Source organism: Grus americana, chromosome 2 (assembly GCF_028858705.1).
Source record: "Grus americana isolate bGruAme1 chromosome 2, bGruAme1.mat, whole genome shotgun sequence".
Lineage (NCBI taxonomy): Eukaryota > Metazoa > Chordata > Aves > Gruiformes > Gruidae > Grus > Grus americana.
In genome coordinates this window covers 46,658,975-46,674,480 of record NC_072853.1, presented here as the reverse complement: position 1 = coordinate 46,674,480, position 15,506 = coordinate 46,658,975, and the positions used below count along the sequence as shown (strand labels likewise).

The window sequence follows — 15,506 nt, the reverse complement described above, 5'->3', positions numbered from 1 at the left end:
TCCCAGTAAGAAATCAGTATTTGAGTAAGAACAGCTACATCTTCTAGAAGTTATCTGAAAATTAAATACTGGTTTAGGCAGTAATTTAGGCACTCATCATCCTGCAGTGGCAAAACCCCTGACGGATAGATGTCAGATCACTAGATTTGTGCAGCAGTATGTGATGAAATCCCAGGTCTCTGATCCTGTATGTGTATCTTTAGGCTATGTCTGATTCTCTTTTTCCTACCTTATTAGTATTAAGCAGAATGGTTCAGGTTTGTATGTTCTTTAAGTTCACAATGACAGCCAGAGAAATATGTTCATAGATTCCAAGAGGACATTGAAGAGGTAATGTTTCATCAAAGAATAAAAATTAAGCCTTCTTTCTCATTAAATAAGAGAAGGTTGTGCAGTGATGCAGCTTTTCCTTCTATTTTTCAACAAGAAGTGTGAATTCATTGTATCCAGAAAACAATTATCAAAATGTCAAAAATATTTTTTGTCCTTTTTTTTCCTAGTTGGGGAATGGCGGTCAACGTGTACTCTACCTCTATTACCCAAGAGACTATGAGCAGACATGACATCATCGCATGGGTTAATGATATATTAGCTTTAAACTACACAAAAGTCGAACAACTCTGTTCAGGTAAGAAAGTGTGGTATGCTCTACAAATGTTTATTTTAAAACCACTTTAAAAGTCCAATTTGTTGAAAATAGATAACTCTTAACTTTGACGTAAAACAGTCACTCTGAGAAAAAAGACTAATGTATGTGCAAAGGAAGCATTTTTGTGTTCATGTTAATCATGGAAAGATAAGGTGCCTTGAGAAAGTGTAACAAAGGCAGAGGTGAATGGGACGAATGTAGCAGAAAATAAACAGAAGTAATAAAAAGGTTGACTGAGTAAGAAAAGAATACAGTGATAAGCTTTTGCGTTTTAAAGCTACCGGGGTGGTATCTTTTCAAGTGGAGAGTGGACATAGCTGAAAAAGAGACAAATAGAGAACCGACACCCCGTGTGAACAAAATTCTCCAGCACCTTTTCCTTCCTGGTAAGGGTCCTCAAATCCCTGCTGAGCTTTGCAGGAAAAGAGCGTAAGTGTGACTGTGAAGAAAAAGGAAATGAGGAATGAGCCTTGTAGCTGCTGTGAGGGCTTTAGAAGTTTGTCAAGAAAATCTGCCTGTTTCTCTTTAAATGTAACTGAACTCTTCTTGTAAGTAAATTTGGTAATAAGCCCTGAAAAAAAGGGTAATGGTTTGAATACTTTGGACATTTTGGTTAATCAGAGTGGCAACTACAAGATACTGTTAAACAACAGGGTCTGTAACCAGATGATGACTAGAAATGACACAGACAAAGGCTGATGTTTGAGAATACAGATGCCCCTGGGGAGTGATTCTTTCTGATTTCCTACTGTGATTTTTAAATTTGAAGATGTTTGTGTTGGAAGAGATCTAACTTAGATCGCTACTTCCAGACAACTGACATGCTGGGAATATCTTACTTTAAGAAGACAATGCTCTAAGTACATTGAACTGAAACCACATTACCACATTTCAGCTATTTACTAGCCCAGCTGAAATGCATAAACGGGGTCTTATATTCATATATTTGAATTTACCTACCATTCTGGGTAAATTTTCTGTCTCAGAAATGTTCTCTGAAAGGTACAGAAAATCCTTTGAGGATGATAGCCTCATAGCCTACTCTTCAAAATTTGATACCCAGATCTCAGCTGCAGAAGCAGGCTTGCACAATGGCTATAAAACTGAGGTTGAAAAAGCGCAGGTTAAAGTGCATGGAAGTAACTGATATAAACGACATAATTAAAGACATAGAACATGGGAAACAAACTTCTAACAGTTATTAAACTTGAAATTGAAATGTTATATTTAGCTGTTGTTATACTTGCGTGTCCGGAAGTCAGCCTAAGTATTTTCTTTTGGTGAATTATACATAAAGAAAATAATCACGTGGGCATGTGTGTGTACATGTGTGTAAATATGACTGTAGCTATATATAAATATATATATAGATACACACATGCACACACACTTATAAGGAGATAGAAAGATACAAGAAAATGGACATTTTCATCCCAAAATACCCAACCGTTGCCATTGTTTGAAACAGGAAGCATACTAGACAAGTTATTGACTTGTTCCTGCATAGCTATTTATATGCTCATAAATAGTTGAAAGGAAGCTTTTGAAGTTAATTCTCCATCAAGTTAAATGTGTGTGGGCTTACCAAAAAAAAAAAAAAACCCCAGACAAAAAAAATCCTTTCCCAAAATAGGAGAGAGGTGATCTAAGAAAAACTTTATTATGCAGAATACAATGAGTTAAAGATAGTTAAGAAGATCAGATTGAGAGACTTCAGCTGGGTGAGGCAGGCAGGATAAAAGCATGGAAATTGTCACAAACCCACCGTCCCATTTCATTATACAGCTTCTTATACAATCTTTTCTGTGACCTCCAGTGAGGATTTTGGGACGCACCACGAGGGAAAAACTGAAAAAGGGTCGTCTCATTAGAGCTCTTACTCCATGCTGTATAAAATTAACTCTTTTCTTCTTTTAGAACTTCCTGGATTGTATTGCTTGCTGTTCTTACCTGATGCTTTTACATTCATATCTTAACAGGTCAAAGATGTAAACTGAAATTTCCCCATTTGGTCTAATAGTCAAACTTGATACTTACACATTCTTGTTTTTGCGTTAATGTTCATTACTATCCCAGAAGGGTCTTTAATAGTTCCTTATCTGAAGAAGCATTCTAGCGCAGTCCTTCCCGTGGCCTGGGGGACTTCACTCTCTGAACTGATGAATCTAAACTCTGCTAGTTATTGCAGACACTAGAGCACAGTGGTCACCTTATGGACTAGGTCCTTTCCATTTGAGACCGCATAGTCCGTTTCTCACGTGCAAGACATGCACGTGTAGGGATTGTGGACAGATGGACAAGAAGCTTTGGGAATCTTTCTGTATTTAATATAGTTTACCATGTTAACTCCAAGTAGTTTATTTAATGTACGTATAGTTTATTTAGTGTACTTTTAGTGTAGTTTACAGGATGGAAACTAGGGGAACAGTAGCACAAATGACCAGTTAGCTAACAGTCAGAGCACCAGCAAGCATGGTATGGACTGTAGCTTAAGAACGGCCGATCTAACTCATTCATTCTGGCATTCCTTTGGCTGATGTTCCTTGAAGCATTGGCAGCTTTCACGCAGCTTAACAGTAGTTTCCATAAAATATGAGCATTTCTCCAGGACTTCAAAGAGAAGGAATATGTGGGAAACCCTTTACAACTATGAAGCATTTCACAGCATTAACAAGGAGCTGCAGGGCCACTGTAACTGAATTTTTATAACCTACTGTAAAACTGTATGGACATTTTCTACTTTTTGAGAATAAAGCATTAAGATTTGTCATGCTGTTATATGGCTATTCAGTTCTTGTTCATTTTTGTTAATAAGGAGCAATCGAAAGGCCAGAAAAAGCTAAATACGAGAGAACTGCATTTGGAGGGGAATGCTGAGTGTGAATGAAAAGCTCGAAGGCATTACTTTTAGGAGGTATGAGCTACCTAGATGTGGCATATGCTCCTGTTCAGCACCCGGCTGTGAGACCTCACGGGTGCCCACGATTTGCAGCCAACCTAGCAATAATTTTGGACATTCTGAGCTTAAGGAAGAAGAAATAATGTGATGTTCTGCGTTCAGTAAAGGCTTTATTCAGACTGTACCTCAAGCTTAACGTGACAGTTCGTAATAGAGACAGAACAACCAAACAGCCCTTCTTTTTCTCATTGCTGTGGAGAAGTAGCTCTGATAATACACATGCTGTAGCAATACCAGCCTGTTTCCCAACTGCCACTTACAGGAATGGAGCTGCTAGGATGAGAAGCAGCAAGGGAAGAGGCTGGCTTAGTCATAAAGTATTTGTATTCTTTGGGAGTTTTACATGTGTTTTTGTCTCTGCTAAGTAGGCCGAGCAAAGTGCAGTGTCCCCTGAGCTTTCTGAATGCCTGCTGTAGTAGTGATGTGCCAAAAGGGCCAGGTTATGGATGGATGCAGCCCTGTAGAGTCTAAATTTAGTCTGCAGCTCCTCTGGTAATTTAGTTTTGACAACTCAAGAGAGAAAAATCTCTCCGAGCATCTTAAAGCTATACAATGCTCTTTGCTTTAGGTGAGTGTCATTTTATCAGGTTTTGGGTTCCGTGTTTGACTTCCTGCAAAGTTGTTAACCTGAATATGAAATTTATAATCCATGGTTTTAATTGAAGGCATAGTGCATTGCCTTTAGATGGGCATTAGACTTGACAGCATTTAATTTGATACATGAATGAAAAATAATAGAGAACAACTGAGTGTATTTAATGTAGTAGGATCCCATGTGCAGCACCCATAGGCTTGGCGAATAGGAGTTTTTCAAATGAATTATGATACTAGTTGTTTCTTAGGAGTCATGCTATTTTTGTAATGAATACACAGTGGCTTCTTAAAAAGAATTCTGACTAAACAGCTTATAACTGAATTTTCTTCACTACGGCTGTTTTTCATCTATAGGGAATACCAAGTGAACAGTGTTACAGGGCTTTTCATGAGTGTTTGGCTGCTGCATGAGAGTATATTCAAAATAAGAGTCAGGCAGGAGACTATGGAGGGCTTGCATATGAATTAAAAAAGAAACAACACAAAGCGTACAAGCTATATAAATTATGAGCAAGGAAGCTAGAAATGGTAAATATATATAGAAAGGAAAATGCAGCCTGAAGTGAGGTATAATTTCTGGCTTAGCTATACTTGTGTGATCCTTTGAGGTTAAGGAGATACAGAATCTTCCCCCCCTTCCTGCATTTGAAAATTCTCAATAGAATTATAAACTTGCAAATTGTCTGGCCTCCAGTGCATACAGACCTTCTGTCTTTCGGGATTTGTATGCAAGGATCAAGGATTAAATGCGAGGTGGTTGGGGTTTTTTTCCTTGCTTTTAATAAATGACCGTATTATAAAGAGAGCATGTGGTTTGACATTTTCAAATTTTAGACTGTGATGCTTTCTCTGCTGATGTCCTGGGTGTTGCCACAGAGAATTTTTCATGTGGTGACTACTGTAGCCAGTACTGTATCTCAGTTGGCGTTCCTCCTGTGAAAATACATAGTCCCTTTATACATACATTTTGTTGATACTCCACATGCGCGTGCACACACACACACACACACACCCCCCTGATCTCGCAGGCAGGCAGTGTAAGGGTAGGGCAGATGTCGTTCTTTGTTTGACTTTGTGTTCCCTCTCCGGCTGGGGATTTGCGGGGGGAGCTCCATCACAGCCTCTGCGGCCTGCTGTCCCTTGCGACCGGTGCCGTGCAGGGAGGAGGGACGTTCCTGGCTTGTGGATGGTGTCGGAGGTGTTTGGCTTTCAGGGGGTGCATCGGCGTGGGGCTGTTCGCCAGCCCCTTGCATGGCGGCCATCGTGCTTCCGGTAGCACCCAGCCTCAGGCCCCTGGGCAGCAGCAGGGAGCGGGGTGCCAGGCATGCTGCCTCCCCAGCAGCGCTGCGTGAGAGCCCGCTCTTCTCTGCCGCACGCAGCAAAGATCCTTCTGAGCAGGGCTGAGGTGGCTGGAGAAGAAGGGTACTGGCCAGACAGATAGATGGTGAGAAGGGCTTTTTCTTCTGCGTGTCATTCGTGTGTATATACATGCAAACAGGCTGTATTCTGTGGCTTAACTGCATAGGATTTGTTTTTGCATGTCTCAAAAGGTGTGTTTTGCTCAGTGCCTACATTAACCCATAACTTCACACACATGTATGACTGAAATCTGCATTATAGGGCCCTGTTGGAGCATTTGGTGCCAGCATGATTTCTGTACAACCCGGTGTGCTAGTGCCTGCGAAACCGAAGCATGTTTCAACATCAGTGGTTTTGGGTTTTTTCCAGTTTGCAGCCTTGCAAAGGCTGGGTCTCTAAAGCAACTTGGAAACACGATTAAAACACGGCTTGATCCCATTTGCACTCTGTAACCAAGCCATGTTTCAAGGAACTGGCATGTTGTCCTGAGGTCATGCAACACAGAGGATGCTTAGTGTCAATGACTCTCTAATGTCTTCCATATGATGTTTAGGATTAGAGGGATACAATGGATGTTAATGATTGGATTTAAGATCATTTTTAAAACTTTGAGGAAGCTTGCAAAGCAGTATCGTGAGAGTTTCAGCCAATAATTTATATTTTTTTAATGTCGTTCATTAAGAATTCAGGAGGAATAGAACTAAAACAAGGTTTTTACTCTTTTAAATTATTATTTAATTACTCATAGCACTGACTTGCAGTCAATTGCTTGATCTTCCCCCCTTTTTGAAAGAGCTTGTTAGATTTTGCATGCTACTTTTTTTAGGCATGATGAGTTACACAGCTATTTTAAGTGGGAACTGTGTTTTCTGAAATTGTTCTGATCTTCCCGTTTAAAAATTAATGAATTCCAAAATAAATTATTGCTAAAAATTAAGTATTAAGACCTCTGCTGTGTATAATTTATGAGCAGATTAACAATTTACATATTTACGAAAAAGAGAATACAAGTTAACACAGGGGAAAACCTCCCTCCCACATGCATTATTTAAAACGATCACTGGATATTCTGGATTATGTCATACAAATGCCCCACCTGTGCAGAGTAGGACTTACTGAAGCAGATGTCCATTAGACGCACGTATCTCAAGGACCTTCGTTAAGGTTGTAGGAGGTACAGAGTTCTGTAGGCTGTTTCCTGGGGTGGCAGCGTTGCTTTCAGAAGCTCCCATCTGTATGCAGGTACTCGCTCTGCCCTCATTGAGGCAGCTGTGCTCATACAACTGTGCAGGAGTGCAGGGCTGGACTCTAATCTGCATCAATTTTAGTCATCGTCTGTCTTTTTGAAGTGTTCTCCCAAGACTGTTGCTTGGAAGGATGAAGATGCACAGCCCCACGAACGCTTTCTTCTCTACAGCTAAACAGACAGTAAATTGATGTGGGCTTGAACATTCGTCAGGAAATGGGCTGAAACCTCTTAAATCTTTTTCTTTTCTTTTTTTTTAATTGGAAAAGTAGAGTTGTGTTTACCTATATCTTAGGTCATATAGGTGCTGCTGGAAATGCAAATAGGAATTTGAAGACTGTGGTCTCCAATAGAGTGCTTAACGTGAATTGTGCTATTTCTTAAACGTGCGGCTATATGTAACACAAGTTTATGCTCACAGGCATGCCCAGTTTTAAAAAAGCCTTGAGTGGCATAACAGAACACCCATATTTGAAATAGAAATGAAAATCTATACTATATCTAAGTCAAAACCCCATCTTAACGTCACTCCCACGGAAGCAATTCTAGGCAGCCTGAGGTAAAAGTGCTCTGTACTGTAAACTGTTTACAGTACTGCTGTACTGTAAACAATGATTGCTGGCCTTCGTGGGTTTTTCCCCTTTCTTATCAAAACTATTAGGTCACACACGCTCCTTGCAAGTTACTGCCTTTTCTGTTGTTAGCCCAGCAATAGAAATACCGAGTTTGTGCAGCTTCCCATCAGTATTGGCAACCACTGCTCTAGTGAACTGAAGTGCTGATGACTATTACGCATACAAATCATCCTCTATTTTCCAAATGCGCGGTCAGGTTGTTGCAGCTTTGGAGGGAATGAATCACTTGAAGGAATTTGTATCTGACGTGACTGGATATATGTACTTAGATGATCTGAAAAATATTTCCTCAAAGCAAACAAACAAACAAAAAATTCTAATTACAGAAAAAGGTACGGTCAGCCTTTTTCCCGAAGGGAGTTTTCAAAAATGACTATGTGAAAATAAAACTGGTTAAAAGGTTTAAACTTGAATTGCATGCCATTTTAGAACAAAATTCTTACTAAGCATTTATAGCAAATTTCTAGTGTTGCCCTTAGCTCCTTTTGCTGTGGTTTGGACATCAGGATGAAAACAAAGCGCCCCCCCCCAGACAGGGCCTGTTTTTTCACGGGCCCTTTGCGTTCCCATGTTGGCTGGTGTGGTTCTCTGTGACTTTCTGGGATCTTGCTCCCGCGCACCGCAGGGATGAACTGGGAGGGACAGAGTCTTCTGATGATTGATGTGAAGGATCGACCTGACTCCTCCTATAGGCGAAAAATATTAACTTGGGCATACCTAAGCTTATAGTATAGTATTTCTACTAAATACTTTATTAGTATACTAAGTACTAAATACACTATATTTAAAGAAGTTAGTTTGCAAATAATATTTTCATTTTCCTTTATAAACATATAAACATAAATGCCAAAAATACCAAGGATGTAATCTTATTCTCCAGCTGAAAACTAGGAGGTTTACCAAGCGGTAAATCTTACAGGAAAACAGGATTCTCTTGTTTTCATTATCTCCTTCAATTTCCTTGTGCTTTAAATAGTCAGGAGCAGAAATGCGTTTGATTATCAAGAAAATACTTGTTTGCTTTTTTGGATTCATCAACCTCCAGATGGAAGAGGAGAAAGGAGAGAAACTGAAAATCTGTAATGATGCGGAGTGCATATGCTTCAGAGCAAACTGTAAGTCAGTATGGACAGTCTGGGAAGGAAACGTAGAAGCAGGGACAGTACAGGACAAAAGCTATAATGAGTTCAGCATTGTTGAGCAATGGGGGGACTAGCAAAAGATTATCTACAACTCTGAAAAACATTGTGATTTTCTAGATTGGGTAGAAGCTTCCAGCTTTACCACTGCGTGTGGCAAAACTCTTCACTTTGAATAGCTTTAAGCAACCACCTTTTCAATTCTTGGTTTGTTCTTTTGTGTCTTAATTCTTCCCCAGCATCCCTTCCCCTCCCGGGGCAGCTGCCTGCCTGCCTGGCCCCGTGGCGCAGTCCCCTCGCTGGCGTGTGCTGCCTGCTCTGCCCTGAGCCCGCTGCAGGAAGCCCAGCAAGCGCCTGCAAGCTCTGTAACGCTGCTGGGCTCTTCTCCGCTCGCTATCAGCCCAAAAGTAGCGGCTGGTGGGGGTGTAATCCAGCACAGCCATGCTTGCGGATTGGTTTTGGAGTCCGGCCTGTGAATAGGTTTTATAACTAATGGCTGCATCAATATTCTAGATCAAAACATGAAAGGACTTCTAGCTAGTGATTCTAAAATTGCTTGTTAGCTAATACAGGATAAGAGGTTTTTAATATTGATCCCTCTTCTGCAGTGCTACCAGCTGTAGTTTTCATCTTTTGAGTAGATTTCAAATGATTTCTTTTTTGTGTCTGTATGTGCATGTTTTCATGCATATAAAAGTTTTTTGGTCATAGAGACAGATTTATTGAGAGCCATTCTGGACAGGTAGTATGTTTTCAACTCCTATGTATAGATTTGTTAGATTTGGGGGTGGGGTGTTGGTATTGAGGATTTTTTTTTTTTTTCCAGAAAACGTAAAGAACTTTTAAAATCTTGAATAAAATATAATGGCATAAAAATCCTTTTGTTCATGTAAATTATGCAAGAGGTATGTCACAAGGCATCTTTATGTTCTGTTAAAAATATTCCTTTCCCATGCACCTGCATTGAAGCATCAGTTTTAAAGAGAACAGAATAGGCCTAAAGTGCTATCCAGTATGCTGAGGTGCAGAGAACCATGTGTCCGTATGCTGTCGCTGTGAGGTAAAGGCATTGCAATCTTGCATGACTTAAGTAGGGCTGCTCTTTGTGCTGCTTCCAGGAAATCTCAGCAATGGGCAGCGTAGAAAGTAGCATCCCCTTTCTGCTGCACTGATGTTTAGCACTCGAATGCAATGTGACAGCTACAAGCTTTAGGGGATAAAATTTTATAGTATAAAAAAATACCTGTATAATATTACATATATACATAACCTCGATGTCCATAATCAGGTAGTCCCAGTTGACTGTGATGATATTTTTACTTTCTCCCATTGCTGTGGTAGGCAGGTCTCTGCCTTTTGGGAGTCGAGAAGAGTTCTCTCTCTTTGTAGTTTACCGTGTTTAGTTCAGTCCATGTTTGTATGTTGCCTCTGTACTTCGGGAAGGAGCATTTTAATGAATTGTGTTTGCCAATGTAATAAAATCCTCCTGTTGGGGAAATGGCCTGGCAGCTGGCTTCGGTGGTGTATCAGAGACCAGGTTTGTGCTGTTGTGTGGATATGGTCCAGTGTTTTCTGCCCTCAAGTATCATGCAGACCCAGGACCACCTCCTGGCTGGCAAACTCACAGAAACAACTGCCAGCATGATGGGAAGAAAACACGAGGAAATACCCTAACTAGAGTCTTAAACCTAGTAAGACCCTATCTAAAGGCATGCAGAAGGAATTTGCGTTACCAGCAAAAGGAGAAAATCTCATGTGAACATTTTGGGTTTCTAGTTTTCTAAAAGGATCTAGATGAAAGGTTGCGCAGTGCATTTTCAAGGCCTTCAGGCAATTACTTAGATATCAGAGTAAAGCTTATAATTGGGGTATGGGGAGGATGAAAGGACAGAGTTAGGAACAAATTCAATTTATAACATGAAATGATTGCATAATAATCCTTTTGCATGAAATTAAATAGTAATAAATGTAGTCAAGCCATGCATTATCTGTATATCCATGCTTTTAATTGTAATGTCATTTTTCTGTTGCTACATATTTACCAGTTCCCTTGCTCAGGATGAGTTTTGAATAACTAATTGTGTTTATATAGCTTGCTATAAGAATATGCAAATTTGTCATCTGATGTTTGTAACTTGCCAGAAGGATCCTTTTCCTTTAGGGAATATTTTACTTTGATTCCTAATCATATCAAAACCATTGCAAACAGCTAAGCACAAGGTGTCCTTGGAAAATCAGATTTTTAAATAAGTTTTCCCCCACAAAGCCAGGCAACGTGAAGAGAAGTTTTTTTAAAAAATGGCAGTGGTTTTCAGCACTAAAGCCTGATCTTGGTAAGTCTCTTAGCAAAACTCGTATTGGTATTTTGGGAAACTGTTTGGGACTCCACTCTTAAACTCTGCTTCTCTTTTTGGGAAGTTATGAGCTCTGTAACCCTTCATGTGATGGTTGAGTGGATACAGAGAATGAGAACTATCTCATGCATAAAGTCAGCCCTGTCAAAACACATGCATACCCATGGAGAAAAATGCCTTAAACTTCGAGTTGTTGTTGCCCCTCCTGTAAAACTGGACAAGCCAGGTGTCTGTTAATTGGGTTTCTGTACGAGCATTCAGCAGAATTATTTTTCAATAAAAATAATCGTTGTTGATACTGAGCTGAACTGCTAGGTGAGATCTAGACACTTATTTGTCAAAACTGATCTGCACTAAATGTACAAAATTTTTGTGGAAGTGAAATTGAACTTGTCACGAGTAATCAGGCGATCATTTCCCTGCCCTGTGTGCTCAAGCGGAGGGGCTGCGTGCTCTACAGCCCTCTGCTCCAGAAATGGACTTCACTGTGTCTTTGCTGAGCATAAAGCATTTTGTAGAAGACTCTGTTCTGAAGAAGAACCGAAATTGGTTTTCCTCTGATTTCCTCAAATATTTTCAGCCTTAATTTCCAAACACTTGAGCGTGTCAACAGTAAAAACTTATTTTGCAAATGACCGTGACATGATAATGCTGTAGGAGGAAGCTCCCTGCATACGAGAAAAGGCTATCCCTATTAGCTGTGCTCAGTACAGTCTTTAGAATGTTTTCCACGTACTTGCAGCTCTGTGCTGGATTAGTTACACACACACACCCCTACCTACTAATATGTAAGTTCAGATAGCCCTCAAAGTTGAACTTAGAAACCTTATTGTTTTGAATGAGAACTAAAGCTGGCAGCCCAGCTTCTGAAATCTATAAGTGGACTATGCTAAAGTCTGCTTATTTAAATGCTTTTCTCAGGAGATGAAAATCAGTAAAGATGTTTGGTTTAGAGGGGTGGGAACTGGCTAGTATGTTTTAACAAGCTGGAGCTTTACAATTTATTTTAAGTTGTGGTTTGATATAATCTTAAATGATTGCCTTGGACTTGATCGGCATCGGCTACAAGTGCCAGAAGAAAGAACATGTTGGCATGGTTGTATTCAGGGTGCTGTGAAGATTGAGGGAGCTTATTAAGAGATTTCCATTTTGACTGTGATCTTCTCACTGTATGGACAGTCCTACTGTGTATAGGGACTCCAAGAACATCAGTTTTAAATAGAAGAAAGATTTACTTTGCATTAGTCATGGTGGTTCTTCAGATGCTACACAGCAGTGCATCATGCATCTAGACTGAATGGAAAAAGCCCATGTTAATATGTCACACTGCTCAATGTACATTAGACAAGTAGATCTTGGGTGCATAGCGTTAGGTTGAATTACAGCAGGGACTTATTCAGCACGGTTGCTTTCTGCTCATGCTTTCTGCTAATGACATTAAACGCCATTTGGTCTTAGCTGGGTGCATCTGGATTAATGTCAATACATTCTCTTGTTATAGGAGCAGCTTACTGCCAGTTCATGGACATGTTGTTCCCAGGGTGCATTAGCTTGAAGAAAGTAAAGTTTCAAGCAAAGCTGGAGCATGAGTACATTCACAACTTCAAACTTCTGCAAGCATCATTTAAAAGAATGAATGTGGATAAGGTAGGCATTCTGTATTTGTATTTCAATCACTACCAGTTTCAAAAGTTGTATAAACTGGGTGAAGTCAATGAATAGGGGAAATAAACTTTGGAATACTTAGTCTGCTTTTTCAACTTTAGTGCTGAGAACTGGAGTTACAAGTTGTATGTGAAGGTTCTTCTTGACCTGTTATTATCTGAAAAGGGTATTTAGGTACGAAGGAAGAAATTTGGCATGTTCCATTTAGGTACAAAGTAAAAATTGAGTCCATCTGTCCACTGAGGAATTGTGCAGTTTAACTCATTGTATCTTAATATCAGAGACCCTTTTGATAAAAAAAACATATGTTGGAAATTCCTTACCATCAGTGAACCTTAATTTTAGATATAGTAAAATTACTGGTGACCTGAATTTCCAACCAAATAACTTAGAAATATGCTGTTCTTATAAGTATTCCATGTTTCTTGTCCAAAATGGGGTTTAAGGAATTTAAGCTATTCAAGAGCTGGAATAATTTATCTAATTATTTGATCGGTTGGCCACCACATGTGATCTTGTAAAGTTAAGAATGGAGGGCTCTTAGAAAATGGCTTGTTCAGCCATAAGGTATTGGTTTATGCTTGAATGTGTGAGTTTGATGGACTCACCAATATAAATTACTGTGTTGATAAAAATGAATAATGAAAGTTATGTTGTCATACCTTTCGTTTTACACAGATGTATTACTTATATATCCTTTTAAGGTTCTGCTCTGGCTTTTAGTGTTGCCTTATTCTGAAATTTAAACAGTCTTCTAGAGTGTCCTGTAAGACTTTTTTTTAAAGCAGTGGAAACCCCTTATTATTTCCTGATATGTTCTATTTACAGTGTGAATTGTTGGTGAAACATTGGAAAGCCTAATAAAGTTAACATTGTCAATTTTTCTGCAGGGAGCAAACTTGCTATACTTTCTCAATGCAGAATTAAGATACAAAAGGAACAAGCTGGAAGGACATGCAAAATGCTACATTAATCCTTGTAGGAATATCACAAACTTATAAAATGCTGCACAGTTGGCTTAACCTTGAAGAAGAAGTTAAAATTGCAGTAGTTTTAGGTACCCTATTTCCAACTGAAAATTGAATGCATTCTGGAGGCATTAAGATCCATTTAACTTGGCTCTTTAATCAGCTGCATGAATTAAGCAAAGCAGGGCAGCCCTCCTTCCGCAGCATTCCCTTCGTAGTCCCTGTCTGCCCACAGCATCTGGGAAGCTTGAGCCTCCTGCAGAGTAATGCTGAACCACCTCCTTACACTGTAATATTGGCCCAAGGCACCTTTTGGAGGCTTCATTTCTGTGAAAAAAAATTGCAGGGTGTGGATATGGAGACATTCTCATCGCCTTTCTTTGTTTTACTAAAACTTTATAGGCATTTTAGTCAACTTCTGCATGTCCACAAACTGTTCTATGTATAGCTATATATGGAATGGAAAAAAATGACAAGGTTAAAACCTCAGGGTTAGTTCATGTGATGAACGTGTACTACCAAAATGTAAGTTGGTTTGAACCTCAGTGTGTCTTGGAAAAGCTGCTGCGTTTTTTTGTAGTTCAAACAGTAGGAAAGAGAGCAAGAAACTCCTGTCTGGACCTTTTGAAGAATTGTTCATTTTTAATATGCCTCACTGAGCATGTCCATTAAAAACAGAAATCCCTAGTTAGTTGAACGTAGTGTTACTCCCAGAACAGCTTCATTCATTATGGCTGTCACTGCAGTAAAAAAGGAGTAACTCTGTGGAAGAGCAGTTATAAAGGCTTACATACACCCACTATACAGCCACTTCAAAGGCTGGGTCTTCGTTTTATTTAAGTTTTATTTCTTAAGAGCTCTTCCAAATCTACCATAATTTCCTTTCTTTTAGGAAGAAAACAATGGCAGAGGAATATATGCCAATATAGTTAGTAGATTTTTTTTTTTCAGATAAGCATGTATATGTAATTTTTATATTTAAAAATAACAATTATATATTACTGGAACCTTTATTCTACCTTTCAGGTAATTCCCGTGGAAAAACTGGTCAAAGGGCGCTTCCAAGACAACTTAGATTTCATTCAATGGTTTAAGAAGTTCTTTGATGCTAACTACGATGGGAAGGAGTATGATCCCGTGGAAGCTCGACAAGGCCAAGATGCTCTTCCCCCACCAGATCCTGGTGAACAAATCTTCAACCTGCCCAAAAAGTCTCACCATGCAAACTCTCCGACTGCAGGTATTTTGCTTCTTCAAGAATTCCATTCCTATCTCTGAAGATGATTATGATTATAAACTGTGATCCATTTTACATAAATACCAGTTGAAAATTATTTCCTCGTCTGGGTGGGCCACTCTTTTTGCCTTGTCATAGACTTAGCATCTGAGACGGCAGCAGTTAACTTCTTGTGGTGCGCTCCAGTTTGGCTCAGCCCTATCGGGTGTAGGGTCTCTCCCGCTGAACCCTTGATGTAAATGATGTGGATTCTAGTGATGCCTGATTGTGGAGACGAAGGCATTTAACCTTCTTGTCGATGAATGTGATGTGAGTGTATTCAAGAACACTAAATGAAGTGTGTTTCTCTCTCACACTTCCACCCTTACAGGAAATCGCTAGCGCAGGCTGATTTCTATTTTATTATTTTTTATGGTGAGTGAAATGCTTCTAAATCTTAAGGGCTGGCCAGAAGGACAAAATGAATGGTGGTTTTAGATGTGCTTATTGGTCAGGTCCGCTAGTCCTCTTAAGTGAGCAACATAAAACTATTGCTCTTTCCCAAAGATACCTCTGTCTTCTAACTTTTTATTTTGTGTTTATACTGGGTTTTGCTGGCATAGAGTTAATTTTCTTCATAGGAGATTGTATAGTGCTATGTTTTGGATTTGTGCTGAAAACTGTGTTGACAACACAGGGATGTTTTCGTTGTTGCGGAACAG

At 39.5% G+C, this 15,506-nt stretch overlaps 1 protein-coding gene across 5 annotated transcripts in view; it reads left to right on the top strand.

The window, feature by feature from the left end:
• The window catches only part of MAPRE2 (microtubule associated protein RP/EB family member 2), a 101,701-nt gene that overhangs the window by 62,642 nt on the left and 23,553 nt on the right, over positions 1-15,506 (top strand). For 4 of the 5 annotated variants that reach the window (XM_054815160.1, XM_054815158.1, XM_054815161.1 and 1 more), the window contains 3 exons: positions 501-628; positions 12,437-12,582; positions 14,595-14,808. In XM_054815160.1, the coding sequence (XP_054671135.1) occupies positions 508-628; positions 12,437-12,582; positions 14,595-14,808 (481 nt within the window). In that variant the 5' untranslated portion in view covers positions 501-507. The remainder of the gene's footprint in view (positions 1-500; positions 629-12,436; positions 12,583-14,594; positions 14,809-15,506) is intronic. The other variant, XM_054815162.1, reaches the window with a different exon arrangement.